Raw genomic sequence first — 14,959 nt, 5'->3', positions numbered from 1 at the left:
CCGATTTTACAGTTGAATGAATCATTCACGTATAAAACAAGCACTTTACACACTTTTTTTAATGACTGCTAACCCTCGCTGCAGTGTTAAAACGTTTCCTGTGCCACTTTATGGCACTGTTAGCCTGTTTTGGCTACTCCAACTCTCTTTGTGGCACATTCAGCATTACACCTTCTCTGTTTTTGCTTTAAACAATGAGGCACTCCCCTTTTACCGTTATCGCATTGCAGGGATTAGTCATAACTATTGTGGGAAGTTGCCCATTTCCTTGTGCAGTGCCATCCTCTTCACAGTGAGCTCGGACTACTTACAAAAACAACTACTTGCCCGCGTGCACACATCAAAAAAGGTCCGAGACGGAGATTCTTTGGATTTGATCTAATTAATAGTTTTTTTTTCGTATTTTCGTTTACATTAGCGCAGCACACCAATACGAGGAATAATAACTTTCCTTTTATGGCCGGACGGCTACGTGACTCTCTATCGACATATTTTTCCAAACATATTGATTGCGGTGACTGGCGCGCCTGTTTACGCGTGCTCCGTGGGTGTGAGAAAGCCAGAACCTCGCTTCGCAGCCTCCCATACAAAACACTTTTCCCGTTTTTAGTAGCTAACGGACAGTGGGAATTTGTCCTCCGTTTAAGTAGTCAGTTCATCGCAGTGAATGAAAAAACTACCCCCACAACTGCGGGCACAGGTGCAGTGACTAATGATATTAAAAAAGATGATGAGGATTTGTGTAACGTACTGCTTGGCGCCGCTCTTGCGTCAGAGGCCGTTATCAGCATGGGGAGCTGGCGAGCGGTGGTGATGCTTGTGCGACACGCCACTGAACAAAAGCTGCAGCTTGAGCCTGATATTGTATGTAGTGCTCTGCGTGCTATGGACAGCTGGCAACAGCATGGGAGTGGACAAAGTAGTAACTCTAACGAATTTTCAACATTCGAGACTGATAAGCGAAGGGAACAGTTAATGTTCGCAAGGAATATTCTCCTGGCAAATGCATCACTTACGGAGGAGCACTCGTCAGTTCGCGCTGTTGATTTGTGTAATTTAGGACCACACACGAAAACTCGAGTAATTCAAGTTGAACTGCTTCTTGGCGTGCGTGATGTGTTTGAACCTTCAGATCAGGCCGATGGTCCTGGTAATAAGTCCCATTGGCTGAAGTTACAGGGGCAGATGTCAGACTGCTTCACCTCATCGTGGGAAAATGCAGTATATACGTTACTGCGTGTTTGCACGTACCACGAAGGCACACCAAGGGAGGTAGGAGTAGAGGGAAACGGAGTTTGCGATAACCTGACAGAGCGCTGTAGTTTAAACTCACTGATATCTGCGGTCGCCAACAACGCTAGCCTTCGGCCCCAAGCAATGGAACACGTTCTTCAAATCGCTTTGGAACAGATGCTTGACGGTTGTGTAATTCGCGATCTACCCACTTACATGATGAGTGAGGGAAAAGATGTTAAAAGGGATGATACGGCACCCTCACATTTCCTCGAGTGCAATGCGGCGAACTTACTCTTGTGGTGTGCACAGCTAAGAGAAAACTGGGGTGCAGCAGTCGACACAGAACTATTGAAATGGAGGGCAGTTCTTAACTTGGTTATTTTGAAGGTTGAGCAGCGGAGGCGACAGTTTGAGTTCCGGTGCTCCCCACATCTGCTACCCCGGAAGAGCGAGGAGAAGCATTTGCAGGAGGATGCCACCACATTGATACGGTTGTGTGCTTCGGCACGTTTAGTGCTACTGGACGGTGGGGATGGGGAGAAGGATTGCTCAGTGTGCCTGCTGGACAACTCTGAACTCAAGTACGCGCAGCGTGTATTGCAGCTGTTGATGTCGCACGGCGCTCTTGTGATTGCTGCCCTTACTCATGAGCACGAGGTTGAAATGAGAGATGCTATCGTTGGGGTTGTTGTCGATACCGTCCGAACAATTATGACCGCATGCGTTAATAGTTGTCGTGTTATCGATGGATGCCGGGTTATTCGGCAACCCACTTTCGGCGATGTTTCAAAGTGCTCTGCCGATTCACTTTCTTTCGACGCAAATTCTGTTCGTACGGCGATGCGGAGAAATTTTTGGACTGATGTGTTTTTTCCAAATAGCACTTTGTTTCTTCGCCATGTCCAAAAAGAAGCACAAGGGGATGAACTGCGTGTATGCATCGCTTGGCAAGAGCTTCTACGAGAGCTTTTTGCTGAGACGTCAGCGTTGGCAATGTGGTTCGGTGCCGATAATTACGTGGACCGCATACATAGAGAAAGTGAAGCAGGAAAGACCCGGGTGGTTTCCCAAAGCGGCGATGAGTCGACAAATAAAAACCGTCGCAACCGTAAGCGGGACCCACACGTTAACGTTGACGATGACATTATTACGGAAGATCTATCTCCTGTCAGTGACGAATCCATGAAGCAAATACAGCAACTAGTGGAGTTTCTCAGCAGACGGTTTACCGTGGATATTTGTGGTGTCTCTCTCAGAGAGGGTGGTCGTTTTTACCACCAACATCGAGATGACAATCCCACTCAATTTCGCATGGGGTCTGACTCCTCAGTTGTAGTCCCCGGGCTATCAGAAGTGCTGAAGCGTCAAGAGAGTGTAAACGATTTAGCTTCCATGCTTGCGCATACTCACATGGAAAGAAACTCAGTCTCCGTGCCCGACATCACTGCCACGCTGGGCACACTCGTTAAGTCCATAGCGGACTATCGCGTAAAGGGGTTGCTGGAGCATATGCTAAGGTTGACAAAAAACAAGAGACTTCAAATGAAAACTAAAGAAAAGAAGGAAAGGTGGCAATTGTGCCGGGTTGCTGTCGCCGCTCTTGTGCACGAAAGTGGTGTCTTTCCCCCAAATGAAAAAACAGGGCTCGTGGTCAACATTCTCGAAGGCACTGAACCGAGCGAAAAGATGTGGGAACTATCTCTAGCCCTTTTCGCTGAAGCGACTATTTCTATTTGTGTTCAAAAACCGTGTCACAATCCGATAGCAGGTGATTGTAATGAAGTGGTGGCAGTCAATAATTCGACTAACAAGAGCACCACTCTCGTGTATATTATGGACGTGTTGGTCTCACAAACAACCCCTCCGCGGTGGCGGGAGGCCTTGCAAGTTGTTGAAACTGCTAGTGAAGCTGCTTTACGCTACCGCGGCACAACTGAACGAAGCGTCACACCGACAAAGAAGCTTCCGTTGAGCGAGAGTGAGCATATTGACTTGTTTGAAACGGTCGATTCACTGAAACAGCAGCAACAGTGGGTTGACGCAGTGTCTCTGTTCACACAGTATGAAGCGAGGCTGCTGAGTAGTCACGACATAGCAGGGTTTTCATTTGCTTTTGCACACGCTCCACTTTCCTTCATACGCATTGCGTTGTTGGCGTTGGGTCACCAGCAAAGTCGAGGGATCGCACAAGCGGCATTGACGGCGTGTGCGCGGCGTGTGAGGCATCTAGAGCACCGAAATCCTCGCCATAGGGGGCAGGGCCACCATTACAAGGAAAGAGCTAATCAAGGAAAGGAATGTAATAGGCGTGGCGGGGATGACACTTTGTGTGAGGAGAATAAGGACGCAAGTACGGCAGAAGATCAACAACGACGGTGTTTTGTGTTGCACGAGGTGAGACATATTATACTTCTAGCACTTCAGGTTTGGCCGGTGCCTGTTGTCAAGGAGGTGGATTTTACCTTTATTTGGAAAACGGTGCTGCAGGGGTGTGGAGGTGACGTGGAAATGGCGTATTCCTTACTCAACCGGAGCTTCATATACAAGTCACCGGAGCTACATTCAGAGATAGCGGAACTGACGCATATGCTTGATTTGTGTCATCGTACCCATGATGTGAAATCTGCGGCCTCCGCTTACAGGGAGTTTCGCAGGAGGCGGATGGGTCTTCGAGTTCCAGAGGAGAGCATGCTGAAACTTCTGGAGTTGTGTGTGATGGGTCTCAATGATGAGCAGGTAGTTGAAGTGGATGGAGGCCACGCCACACTGAATGAAGGAACGTCGTGGTTACTAACTGTTTTGCTGGATGTGTTGAGTATGCACAACTCGGCGCTTTATCTTGATTCGAAGCATAACACGTCTGGAGAAAATAGCGTGTTTGTACGAGTCTGTGTCGTGCTTTTCAGCCTTAGGAGCGCAGCAACGTGGGATTCTAACGGAGGCAATATCCGAATAACGTCTGGCATTCCTTTCTACAATGACAAAGGTTATCACACGACTATCACTCCGATTTTCACCTGCGCTATGAAACGGGGGATGCGGCACCGTGCGCTTTCTGTGCTTCATATCTTACTTGACCACTTGGTTAAAAGCCACACCCGGTTTCTGCGAGATATATCGAGTTTCGTTGGAGTGCTTTTGTCGATTCCTCCCGAGGTTACTAGTGTGAGTTGTGCAGGGTCGGAGACACCTTCCGAGGAGGCATCCTTTTCAGGACTCGTTGAGGTTTTGATGGTGCATGTGGAAGAGTTACAGCAACAATTCGGTGATGTTGTGCCAATTGCCAGTTTGTTTTGGCTTAAGGTACTACATTATTCGTTAGCGGGATGCTCTGTCGGGCGTAAGTTTCCTGCCCGGAAAAGCAGTAATCTCTCGCCGTTTTGTCCCTCGTTGTTTGTCACTGAAAACAACGCAGCAGCTATCGAAGCGGTAGACTCGCTTTTGAAAGATGTGGTGACGAAAGCGCTCGATGAAACGTGCCATCGTCTGCATATGATACACAAACTGGGAGAAGGTGTAAGTGAAACCTCCTACGTGCACTCACTTCGTAGAGAATTACTTCCATGCTCTTTTGATGCCATCATTTACACGCTTTGCCGACATTTTGGAAAGCACCCGTCACTTTCTGCATTTCTCTCTGGTGCTGCCTTGATGCTGCAACAACTTCGTGAATTACCAACCTGTCCTCCCGACAGTGCTGACTTTACCGCATCCTACTCAACAGTTGTGTACGGTGCGGTATCTTTACAAGGAATTCTTTCTGGTTTCTACGCTCGGCAGTCGTTGTTGCAGTTGGCGGTTGGTGGGCACCCTAGTGGTACCTTGAGTGCTACAGTTGAGGGAACATTTGCATGTATGGCACATAAGGCAGCTGAATATGTGTTCTCGTATGTCAAACTACTTTCCGCTTGGATTCTTCCGCTCGTACACACCGCGGAGGTGAACAAAATTGAAGTGGGAGGCTCTTCAATTTCTTTCATACATACAGAACACGTGCGTTTCCTGATTCAACTTGTCGCGAAGGCGACAGGAACGTGCGCTGCTTGGGGGGAGTCTTCTCACAAGGAAAAATGTATGTTTAAACTACAAAGATTGTGTGATTCCCTAAGTCGGCTTGTTTTTGAAGGTGCTGGTACCTCCAATTTTGGTGTGACGTGGAGCACGCGCATGGTTCTTCGGGTACTCGATAGTGTTCTTCGCAGGGTGACTATCAAAGACGTTGAATTCAACAACCTACTCAAAGAAGCAGCTGTACATGCCGTGGATTACCAAACTTCCAATACCACAGATTCTCTTCAAAGCGCAACATTGGCTGTCGCGCTGATAATGCTAGAATCAGCTATATCGATGCCGAACAATTTTCTGCAGGACGCTGTATTGATTCTTCCATTTGATGCTAAAGCAAGGGAGTTGCTGCAGGGAGATGCATCTCTTTTGACAGTCCTTGTGGTCGCCTGGTTGATCTTCTTGGGCGTTTCTCCCTCCTTGATCCACCGCGTTGTGAAATCGCTGGTTCCGTTCACACCGCAATTTATCGCAAATGCTGAGCAGCTCCTTCTCTATTTCTTACCTTCGGCGATGCGCATTACCATGGTATCCGAGTTGCTGCGAATGATTATTTGTTCGGGTGAGAATTTGGTGGAGCTTCTCGTTCTCGGTGTGCTTGTAACCAACAGGCAACGTGATGAGTATACTAGTCTGCATGCGGAGGAGGTGGTGTTTTCTGTTATTAATGCAGTGGGTGCCACCGTACCGAACAGATGGGACTTAGCACTCGCCGCAGCGCGTGGCTGTTCATTGGTTTTGTCGCAGCCGCAGCGAAAAGAAGTGAGTGATGCAAATGAGGTTCTAGTTGGTAAGGCGAAACTCTGGGAAAGGCTAGCAGTTGCCATCCAATCATGTGGACCGTGGCCCCGGGGTGTGGCACTTCAAACGCTCCTTGAGGTTCGTTGTGGGTCACCTTGTTCGGAGGGGCGCAGGGATGATAATCATCACTCCGGTCTGCAGCAAGACTATGTCGAACTGTTGCGGGCTACGTCGGACCTCAATGCTCACTTTAATTGCAGCAGCCTTGTGCCCCCACAATATCGGGGACCCGATTCGTCGCCGTTGCGCCTGTTAGTGCAGCGTCGGCATCAACAGATATTCCAGGCTGCATCTATAGTGCTGGGAAACGCACGGCAAAAACACGACAGAGAGGGCCGACAGCGTGTCTTGGGGACACTTTTGAGTTGTGATTCATCCGTACAGTTTGTAGCCTGTGAACGTATGGCATCGTTATCTCATGGGATCGGCACTTCACCCCAAAAGCAACGGGGCCGGGATCGTGATACATTTGATTCGTGGATAGTCGACTGCGTTGCATTGTGGCCGTGGGAAGCTATAAGTAATGACACTCAGCACTTTATTATTTGGAGTTACGCTACTTTGAAGGTCACAACAGCTTTGGGACGGCGGCTCCAAAGTGAAGAGAGTCAACCTCTTTTGGTGTCGCCCTCCATGGCGTTGGGAACACCTCCCACCACCTCCTTCTCTGTGGAGAACTCGGCGACCGTGCCTGCCACCACAGTTGCTGCTAGCTCAGTTACACTGAACTTTCCACGGGCGTTGTTTGGCATGTCTTGGGCCAAGGAACTTCGGCGAGAACAGTCGGAAAGAGTGGGTGCAGATGGGTCAAACGGGTCAGATTTCGTTATTCCTTTCCCCTACGACTGTAAAACCATAATGACTGTGCTGTGTGGGGATGGCTATATAACAGATGTAACTGTTGAAGACACTCTCCTCGCCGTGAGTAGCGGTTTCAGTTGTCTACAATACGTTTATGCTCTTTTCAGTAGTGGGGGGCCTGTGAAAGAGGAACGTGAGTTGCTTTTGTTTATTGCTGGATGTTGTCGCAGCATGCAGGAGGTCGCTCACGCGGTTCTCAAACGACTCAACGGCCCACCACCGCTGTTAGACGCTGTGATCAGCATGTGGAATGTTTTGTGCATCCGTCGCGTGGAGTTTGGCGGCCTTCAGGAGTCGACTGACGTAGAAGGGGTGGCGGAAGCCCCTCTCGATCACAATACAGCAGCGTTATTTGTCGTTCTGGCAGTGGGTGCGCTAAGACGTAGTGGGGATTCATCATTAATTTCGAAGAATAGCACCCAACAACAACGGCAGCTTATTGCTGAGATGTTTGCGCACACTGCTATTGTTTGTGGTGGTAGCCGGAATCGTGAGTGGGAAGAGAAGCAGGGACATTTTGATGAAGCACTGTTTAGAAAAAGGTGTGTCGACGTTGCGGGAGCTGCTATTCGCAAGCTTGGGCTGCAGAAACATTGGCATGTACAAGTTTGTGAAAGTTCTTTCTTTGATGACCATATTAATTTGGCGATTCGATTAGTACGTGATGATACCACGTGGATTTCGCTGTGGCCGCCTATGTCGTTGGAATTGTCGCGTTGTCGTCGGTATGTCGATGGGGTTCTTTGTAGTAATTCAGTGAAGGTGGATGCTTGCCAAGTTCGCCACCCCAAAGCAATTTGTTGGCTAATGGAACAGTGTGTCGCCGCATCTTCCCGTTTTCGTGGAGAGAAGGCACGACTTTTCGACGTCATCGGCTTGCTTGATATTTTACAGGGTTACATTTTGAGGGGAGTTGCTTATTTCACTTTGGTGTCACCAGAGCGAAGCACACAAGTGAAGGTAGAGGACAGTACGGCGGCTCCGCTATATGTGCGTGGAACAGCCGCTGGACTCGTTGTTGATCAATTTGCCTCTCTCGCTATCAAACGATGGTCACGGGAACCGTGTCATTGGTCGGGCCACGCCAACATAGGAGTATATGATGTTATTCGTAACCTTGTGGATGCTATTTTCCCACGCACAAGTCGCATTTCTGAACCGCCTTCCGGGGCGCACTCATTCCTATCGGGTTATGCACCAGTTAGTACAACTGGAGTGGTTGCGCTCACGCAGTTGCTTTTGGTACGCGAGGACCTTGAAGAACGGCGCACCGTCGTTGTTGACCACGTGGTGTCGCTGCTAAAACTAGAGCAGCGGCGCGAAGCCACTCGTCTACTGGTAGCTAACGATGTTAAAACTTCCATTTGGTCAAACTTTCCTGATAATTTGGGAGTTGAGATTGGCAGGTCGAGGCAACCCTGTGATTTAAAGGACATGTTATTGTTTCATGTACGGGCCCTTGTCGCATCAGTTCGTTTCGTTAATCCTCTGGGATGGCATGATAAACGGCAATTAACACTTGATACTGCATACACCGCGCTTTTAGACTTTCTCCTACTATACGACGGAGGTCAACTGTCGTTGAGGGAAGTGGATATTGTGACAGGTGAGGTGGAGAGCGAGTTGGAGAAGATATTTGGTTCTGGAGTTCGCAGGGTTATTCTGGCGTCGCGGCCAAGACGGACAGCAGTTTCCCAGGATGAGGCTGTAACAGTTGAAATGTTGCTGGATTTTTTGAATGGTAAGTGGAGAAGGCAAGACACTAGAAGGCGGCGACAAGAAGTTCGGTTGCACTACAAACTGCACGAAATACTTGCAAGCCATAACGGTGGTGATGTGATCGCTGGCGCTCCAGAAATATTGCTTCTGGATGGTGAGGAAATGAAGGGTGCAGAGTTTTCTGCGCTACTATCCGCATTCCCCGATACATATACTGTTGTGCAAAAAGCACTGTGGAGCGCCGCCGTTGTACCTTCGCATGAAGTCACATTCAAAATCCTTGATGCGGCCGTCTCAGGTAACGGCGACGTCGGTGCCATATGTGCGGCCCTGCAGGTTTTTGCTACAGTTGCCCCCTACATGGTGGTCACAACGATGATGCTGGAAAAGGTGCTAGTTTTGTTGATCGAGGCGCAAAAATATCGTGTCTCTAAGAGCTGTGCTGCGCTGTGTCGTTCAACCCTCGACTTAATTTTGCGTAGATTCCAGTACGTTCCACTAAACACCCCAGAGGCAGTAGCGATGATGGCTGAGTTATATGCATTGCTCTCTGCAAAGAGCCGCACTATCTCTGGTATGTCAGAGATCGAAGAGGTGGAGTTGGAGCACCTGCTTTGGCGGTGCGTTGTGGAATCGGACCGGGTCGAACGAGCGCCACTCGAGGATGCTTTGTCTCTTTTAGAGTATCACTCTTTAAAATCTGTTCATCGTGGTTGCAGGCTATTTCTCCTTTATAGGAATAACAGACCGCACTACGACCCACCATTTCTTCGCCTTGGCCGAATGCTAGACGCTCTCCTCATCTTCAGAAAAACCCCAAACCAAAGTACGCATGTGTGCCTCACTGAAGGGTTGCTGAAGTCATTGGAAAAGGAAGCGTACGCTTCTCCCATGCATGCTAGTTCTGACGAGATAAGGCTTCTGCCATGGCGCCGGTCGTTACGTTTCATGCCTGACAACAGCGACGAGTGTGGTGTCGAGGGGTTGCGGTGTCGTTTTTTTATAGTTATCATGACGCAGCTTTTTTTGCTTCGTAGTAGGGGCGTTAACGCTATTCGTCACCTATGGAAAGAAGCCCTTGTTTCCATCACCAGGACTGCAGAAAAGAATATGTGGTGTGTTGTAAGTGGAAATGAGCACTGCCGCCGCGCGACCGAACTTGCGCTTCGCACCATCCACATTGCGCAACCATTAGATCAGTGGGTGCCCGCCCTTAACCTAGTGCAGCGCCTCCCCGCAGTCTCTGCTGGCTCAACTCTGCAATACTTTCGTACAGTTGATGAGGCACTATCGGAAACGCTACGCTACGTACTTGGAGCTTGCAGCATGACTTCCATTCCAATCGCAGTCTTAGTGGAATTTCTTCGCTTCCTTGCTGCTAAACCACCCTTCGTACAACTCATTAGTAGAGGGTGTAACAGTTCTGTCCGTCACCTAAACTGCGCCCAAATGCTTGCGGACCTCACGAAGAAACTGCAGAAACACCCATATTTGGGATGGATAGACGGCCTCGCTGTCCTGCAATCTTTGAGCTTTCATCGGCCGAACTCAAGTGATGTAACGAAGAAGACGGATCCAAAGAGAGACAATGGTGACAAATCCTATATCATTTTGCGCGAAGCAAAGGCAGCCTTTGTGACCGCGACAATGCAGCGGATGTACAAGCGACAGGCATATGAACCTCTGCTGAGGTTTGTGGAAGCAGCACAGCAGACAACAGATAACCCTCGAATTAGAGGACGCGATACTTTGGCGATGCTGGAACACGCAGCATCAGTTGTTTTCCCCATCTCTGCCGATAGCAACGGGCCGTGGGTGATCCTCTCACTTCTGAATGGCACACTTATTGGTAAAACTGTGGATGATATGCTACGGGAGCAATCCTCCGGGACCTTATCGAGGAAAGAACGGCACCTGCATGACTTGCTGCGCAATGGTCAAACTGGTGACGCAGCTGTTGTTGCAAGACAGGCGCCTCAGTTACTTCAATCTCGGGCGACTCACGACGCCTGCGTCAGTTTGATACGGCGGTTCCATCACAGTGCCGTCGTACACTTCTATGACGAGTTGCTTCATGGTGGGCAGGACGGAAGTGAATGCATGTACGCGGTACCGACAACATACATTCAGTGCTACGAACGGGTTGCTATTTTTCGCAATCTCCCCGCGGATTCGTTAACATTAGCGGTAACCGCGTTCGAAGTCGCATCTAATTGTCCTAGCGGACTTTCCGAGCGCTCGCAGTGGACAGGGGTTTTTATAGCCGTGGCATGGCTGAGGGCACAAACAAATGATTCCGTTTGTTTTGAGCCACTCGCGTTGACACTTCGGTGGGTGCAACGAGATGTGCCGAAAACTGTGGAGGGACCACTGAGTGTTTTGGAAGCTACTGTGCAAGAAATACTTTCCACTTGTGAAGCTGCAGAGGGCAATCAGATAGAGAATGACAGTGAGGGTGTTACCTCCTCAGCATTGCGTATGCTTTGCGTGAACCGCACCGCGACTCGGCTGCTAGTGGAAATCCTTTCCGGCGTGTTCCCAACCACCACTTCTCGGCTTTGCGGGGCGCTCCAGCGTGAATACCAAAAAGTAAAGCTGTGCCCACCCACTGAAGAAAAGAATGAATGGTTAGATTTCTTGTGCTCCACAGCTGCGTATAACGAGGCACTGTACACGAACAACGAGCAGTATAAGTTGCTTGCTAGAACTCCTTCAGATACAAACCAGCGCAATACGATACTTTTTTGGCGCAATCGGGAGATATTTCGCGCCAGACCTGGCGGCGGAAGCAGTGATTGGCTATCGGCCCTCGCAGCGTACGTCTCTGCAAGATCCTATATCGGACGGCCGTGCGTTACGGCAGCGCAAGCAACGCAGCTAGTTAACCTAATGATGGCTAGCGGGTCCCTTGGAGTTGTTGTTACTGCAGCGCGCGATGTGTTTTTGTTTTCACCTGAAGCAGTTCCGTTGGGCGATTCCGTGAGCACTGCCGACTCAATCTGCACGGAAGCCTTATCACTGTTATTTTCTGGGTTGCATTCCATGAAGCGTCAGGCTATCAACTTCGTCAACACTGAGACCTCCGAGAAGCATCTACCAATGCTTTTGCAGAATACGCTTAACGAGCTTGAAATGCTTAATCATTTTGTTGAGGATGTTTTGGAACGATTGCAGGAGAAAGAATCTGTTTCTTCTACATCGGGGATCGGAGCGTTTTGGGGTAACACGGAGCTGGGGTGCCACATGATTGGCTGTCTCGCACTAACGCCCATAGGAACCGCATCAACCACTCGTGGTAATATTTCAGCCGCCAATATTGTTTCGTCGCTTGAGCGGTGGCGGTTGCTGCTTTTGTGTGTTCTAAATGCATTGCCCCCACACCAACGGCACGCCAGTGTACTTAACGCCGTGATGGTTAGCATCCGTGACGCGTTTGTGATACTCAACAAGCTCCAAAAGTGTCCCGTTCCCGCAGTGACCGGATGCCAGGAGGCGCTCAAAGGGTTATGGTGTGACGCCTTGTCTTTGGTAGCAGGCAACAATGAGCTCCGTCGTTGTTTCTTCAGTACTGGCAAGGGGTGTAACCTTTCTCAGCAGGGTATGCTGAGGCAGGATGTTGTTGATGCACTCTTTCATTGTGCTAGTCTTACGGGTGACAGGGGATTGAATGCAATGAAAGCACTGTGCGATTCCCTGGTGCGTCCTCATGGCATTCGATTGTCGGAGGAGGCGATGTCACTTTTGAAGGTGGCGTGTATTAATAATATGGACCAGAGGCATGGCTTACGATTCCTTGTGATCTGTGAGTCACTTCTGGGTGGTCCTCCGCTTGTAGCACAGCGGCAAGCAGAACTGCTAGCGGATGATATGGAACTTCAAGAATTGGAATACCTTTCAACCGTTGAAAAAAAATTGTCAGTTGATTGTGCCAAACTTGTCTTTTTGGTTGAAAAGAGGCGGGCTGCAGGTGTTCGGCTGCAACGGAGCCATTATCGGAAATTATTCCTCCTTTTGGAAGAACGCGGAAAAGGCTTGAAACCTATTGAGATGGCTGATGCGGTAATGTTCTTGTACTTTTCTCAACTTCAAGATGGTAGTACACCGGATGTACGAGACGTCGAGAGGTTACTACATGTACTCTCACGAGCTGCTGTGCCTCCTTTACTTATACTACAATATGCGAAAGCAATGACGTTAATCCCCTATGCACGAACCGGACGTAATACCCGGCAGAAGATATCTTCCTTACCACGCTCAGAAACGAACGCATATGAGGTGGGAGAAATGCCTTATTTTATTCCCTCCGAGGAACTACTTGTCCTTATCACGGATGCGGCATGGAAACTACGGTTTGCTACACAAGAGGGAGGGTGTGCTTCAGCTGATGAGACACAGGAGGGTATTCAGATGTTCGCATCGTTCCTGGAATGGTCCACCCAGTTCAGTCGCATTCATTGCTTCAAACCTAGTCTCGTGGAGTCAATAGTGCTGATTCTATGTACGTTGCCGGAAAAGGCGTCTATGACACCAAAAACTATGGGTAATGAATCCCATGCTGTTGCCGTTACTCAGCAATTTTTAGGTGACGTTAGGGTACTACTACCCATTGCCTTATCACGGACATTTGGAGGTCATGCCTTCAGCGAAGATGCACAGTCCATTTTCCAAATGAGCATGCGCTCTTCGGGTGAAAATATTGGCGGGGACCGTATCCAGATTCCCGAATTGGTGCAAACCGTCATTCCCACGCAAGAATCCCTTTGTGAACTTCGCAACACTGCTCTTGCAGCGGCGCATGTCATTAAGCAACAGATGATGCTTCACAGTTCTCTTCCAATTTCATCGTCGTTGTTGTGCCGCGTGTTTGCTGCAGCGGTCGCGGGGTGTGGTTCCACGAGGCTCTCCCCAACACTTGAAGTTCTGAGCCAAATCGCACGGGATGATAAACTTATTACTCCACCGCTGCGCTATTTGCTCGCTTTAACCGTCGCGGAGCAGTCAGTTTTGTGGGATCTTTTTTACAAAAGCGCTTGTCCCGACGTGGAGGTCGAGGGGGTGACAGCCGCGGTTGTAGTTCATTATGTTTCTAAGGCTTTTGATATTGTTCGTCTATGCTTTGCCCCGAAAGAGAGTTTGACGCTTGGTGAGGTGTTGCTGCCATGCAGTTCCGGGGAAGGTGCCGAAGATTGCAACGAATTTGAAGATAAAGGGGATTGGGGTCAGGGCAGAGGACTGTCGTGGGAAGAACGGTTGGGTGAAGTAAACGGCGAGTCAACTTCCACACGCAGTTGCGACAACGATCTGCTTCTCTGGGAAAAGTCATTACAACTTTTTGGTGTTTTCCTTCTCAACGCACGTCCGAAAGCTGACCTCTCTGTTCCATTCGTGACACTGTTGGAAATACTTTGCCGGTGTGGGCAGTGGAGCTCGGCTTGCAAATATGTCGCACGAGTCGGTGCGCCTGGCCAGCAACCACTGAGGCGAACCTTGCAAGCCCTTACCAACCCTCCTAAGAGAGAAAGTGGGTTCGACACATCGGTTAACGCGGATGATATAGACACCGAGAAGCTCCTCTCACAGCATGTGGTTGTTGACGGTTTTCTTCTTGAACGCCTGGTTAGGACAGTGTACACGGCACATCAACTATGGCAAAGGCAGCATGTAGTGAATACAGAGCGCAGTAACAACATACCCCTGGGGTTCTGGCGTCTGGCCCTGCACCTGCTTGAAGAGCATAAATTATTTGTGAAAAGAAGCCTCATCGCCTCTGATAGCGACGCACGTAATGGAAAAGCTCATTCTAGTCTATCGCCGTCCACTTTTGCAGTGATGATGAAAATTCGTCCGCAATAAACAAATGCTGTTGAAGGGATATCTTTCTGTGTGAAGACTGTTTTGGGGCATTGAACGATAGGGTGGCGATAAAACTGTGAAGCCCGCGAACTGTATAAAGTGAGAGTTTATGTGCTCCTTAGTCTTTCGGAGGTCAGACATTCTTTCCTCACACTAACTCATGTACTATCGCGTTTACCTCTTTTTTTTTTTTAAGTTTCGCTTTAACCCTTTTGTTTTTGTTCAATGCCACTGACAATGTGTGAGCTTCTGAAAGAAACGGTGATATCTTACCACAGTTTTATAATCTTTATGTTTTCTCTTTTATATCATCACACACGCAATGATGAGGGAGGTAAGTTTTGAAAACCCACCCAGTGACAACCCTCTCCACTTCGCGCGGGAGGCGGGTTAGAGATGCTTTCGCCGCTTTCTTATTGTAAGC

General features: G+C 49.1%; 2 protein-coding genes across 2 annotated transcripts; both read left to right on the top strand.

Moving 5' to 3' along the window:
- Positions 1-16: 16 nt before the first annotated feature.
- On the top strand, positions 17-382 carry TbgDal_V4690 (hypothetical protein, unlikely; the record flags this gene model as incomplete). The annotated part of the gene is made up of 1 exon (XM_011775315.1): positions 17-382. The coding sequence occupies one exon, from the start codon at positions 17-19 to the stop codon at positions 380-382; it is 366 nt and encodes a 121-aa protein (XP_011773617.1).
- Positions 383-456: 74 nt separating this feature from the next.
- Positions 457-14,535, top strand: TbgDal_V4680 (hypothetical protein, conserved; the record flags this gene model as incomplete). Its single annotated transcript, XM_011775314.1, has 1 exon — positions 457-14,535. The coding sequence occupies one exon, from the start codon at positions 457-459 to the stop codon at positions 14,533-14,535; it is 14,079 nt and encodes a 4,692-aa protein (XP_011773616.1).
- Positions 14,536-14,959: the final 424 nt, after the last annotated feature.

Source organism: Trypanosoma brucei, chromosome 5, assembly GCF_000210295.1.
Source record: "Trypanosoma brucei gambiense DAL972 chromosome 5, complete sequence".
Classification (NCBI taxonomy): Eukaryota; Euglenozoa; class Kinetoplastea; order Trypanosomatida; family Trypanosomatidae; genus Trypanosoma; species Trypanosoma brucei.
The sequence above is the reverse complement of the archived record's forward strand: the minus strand, read 5'-3'. Positions and strand labels throughout refer to the sequence as shown.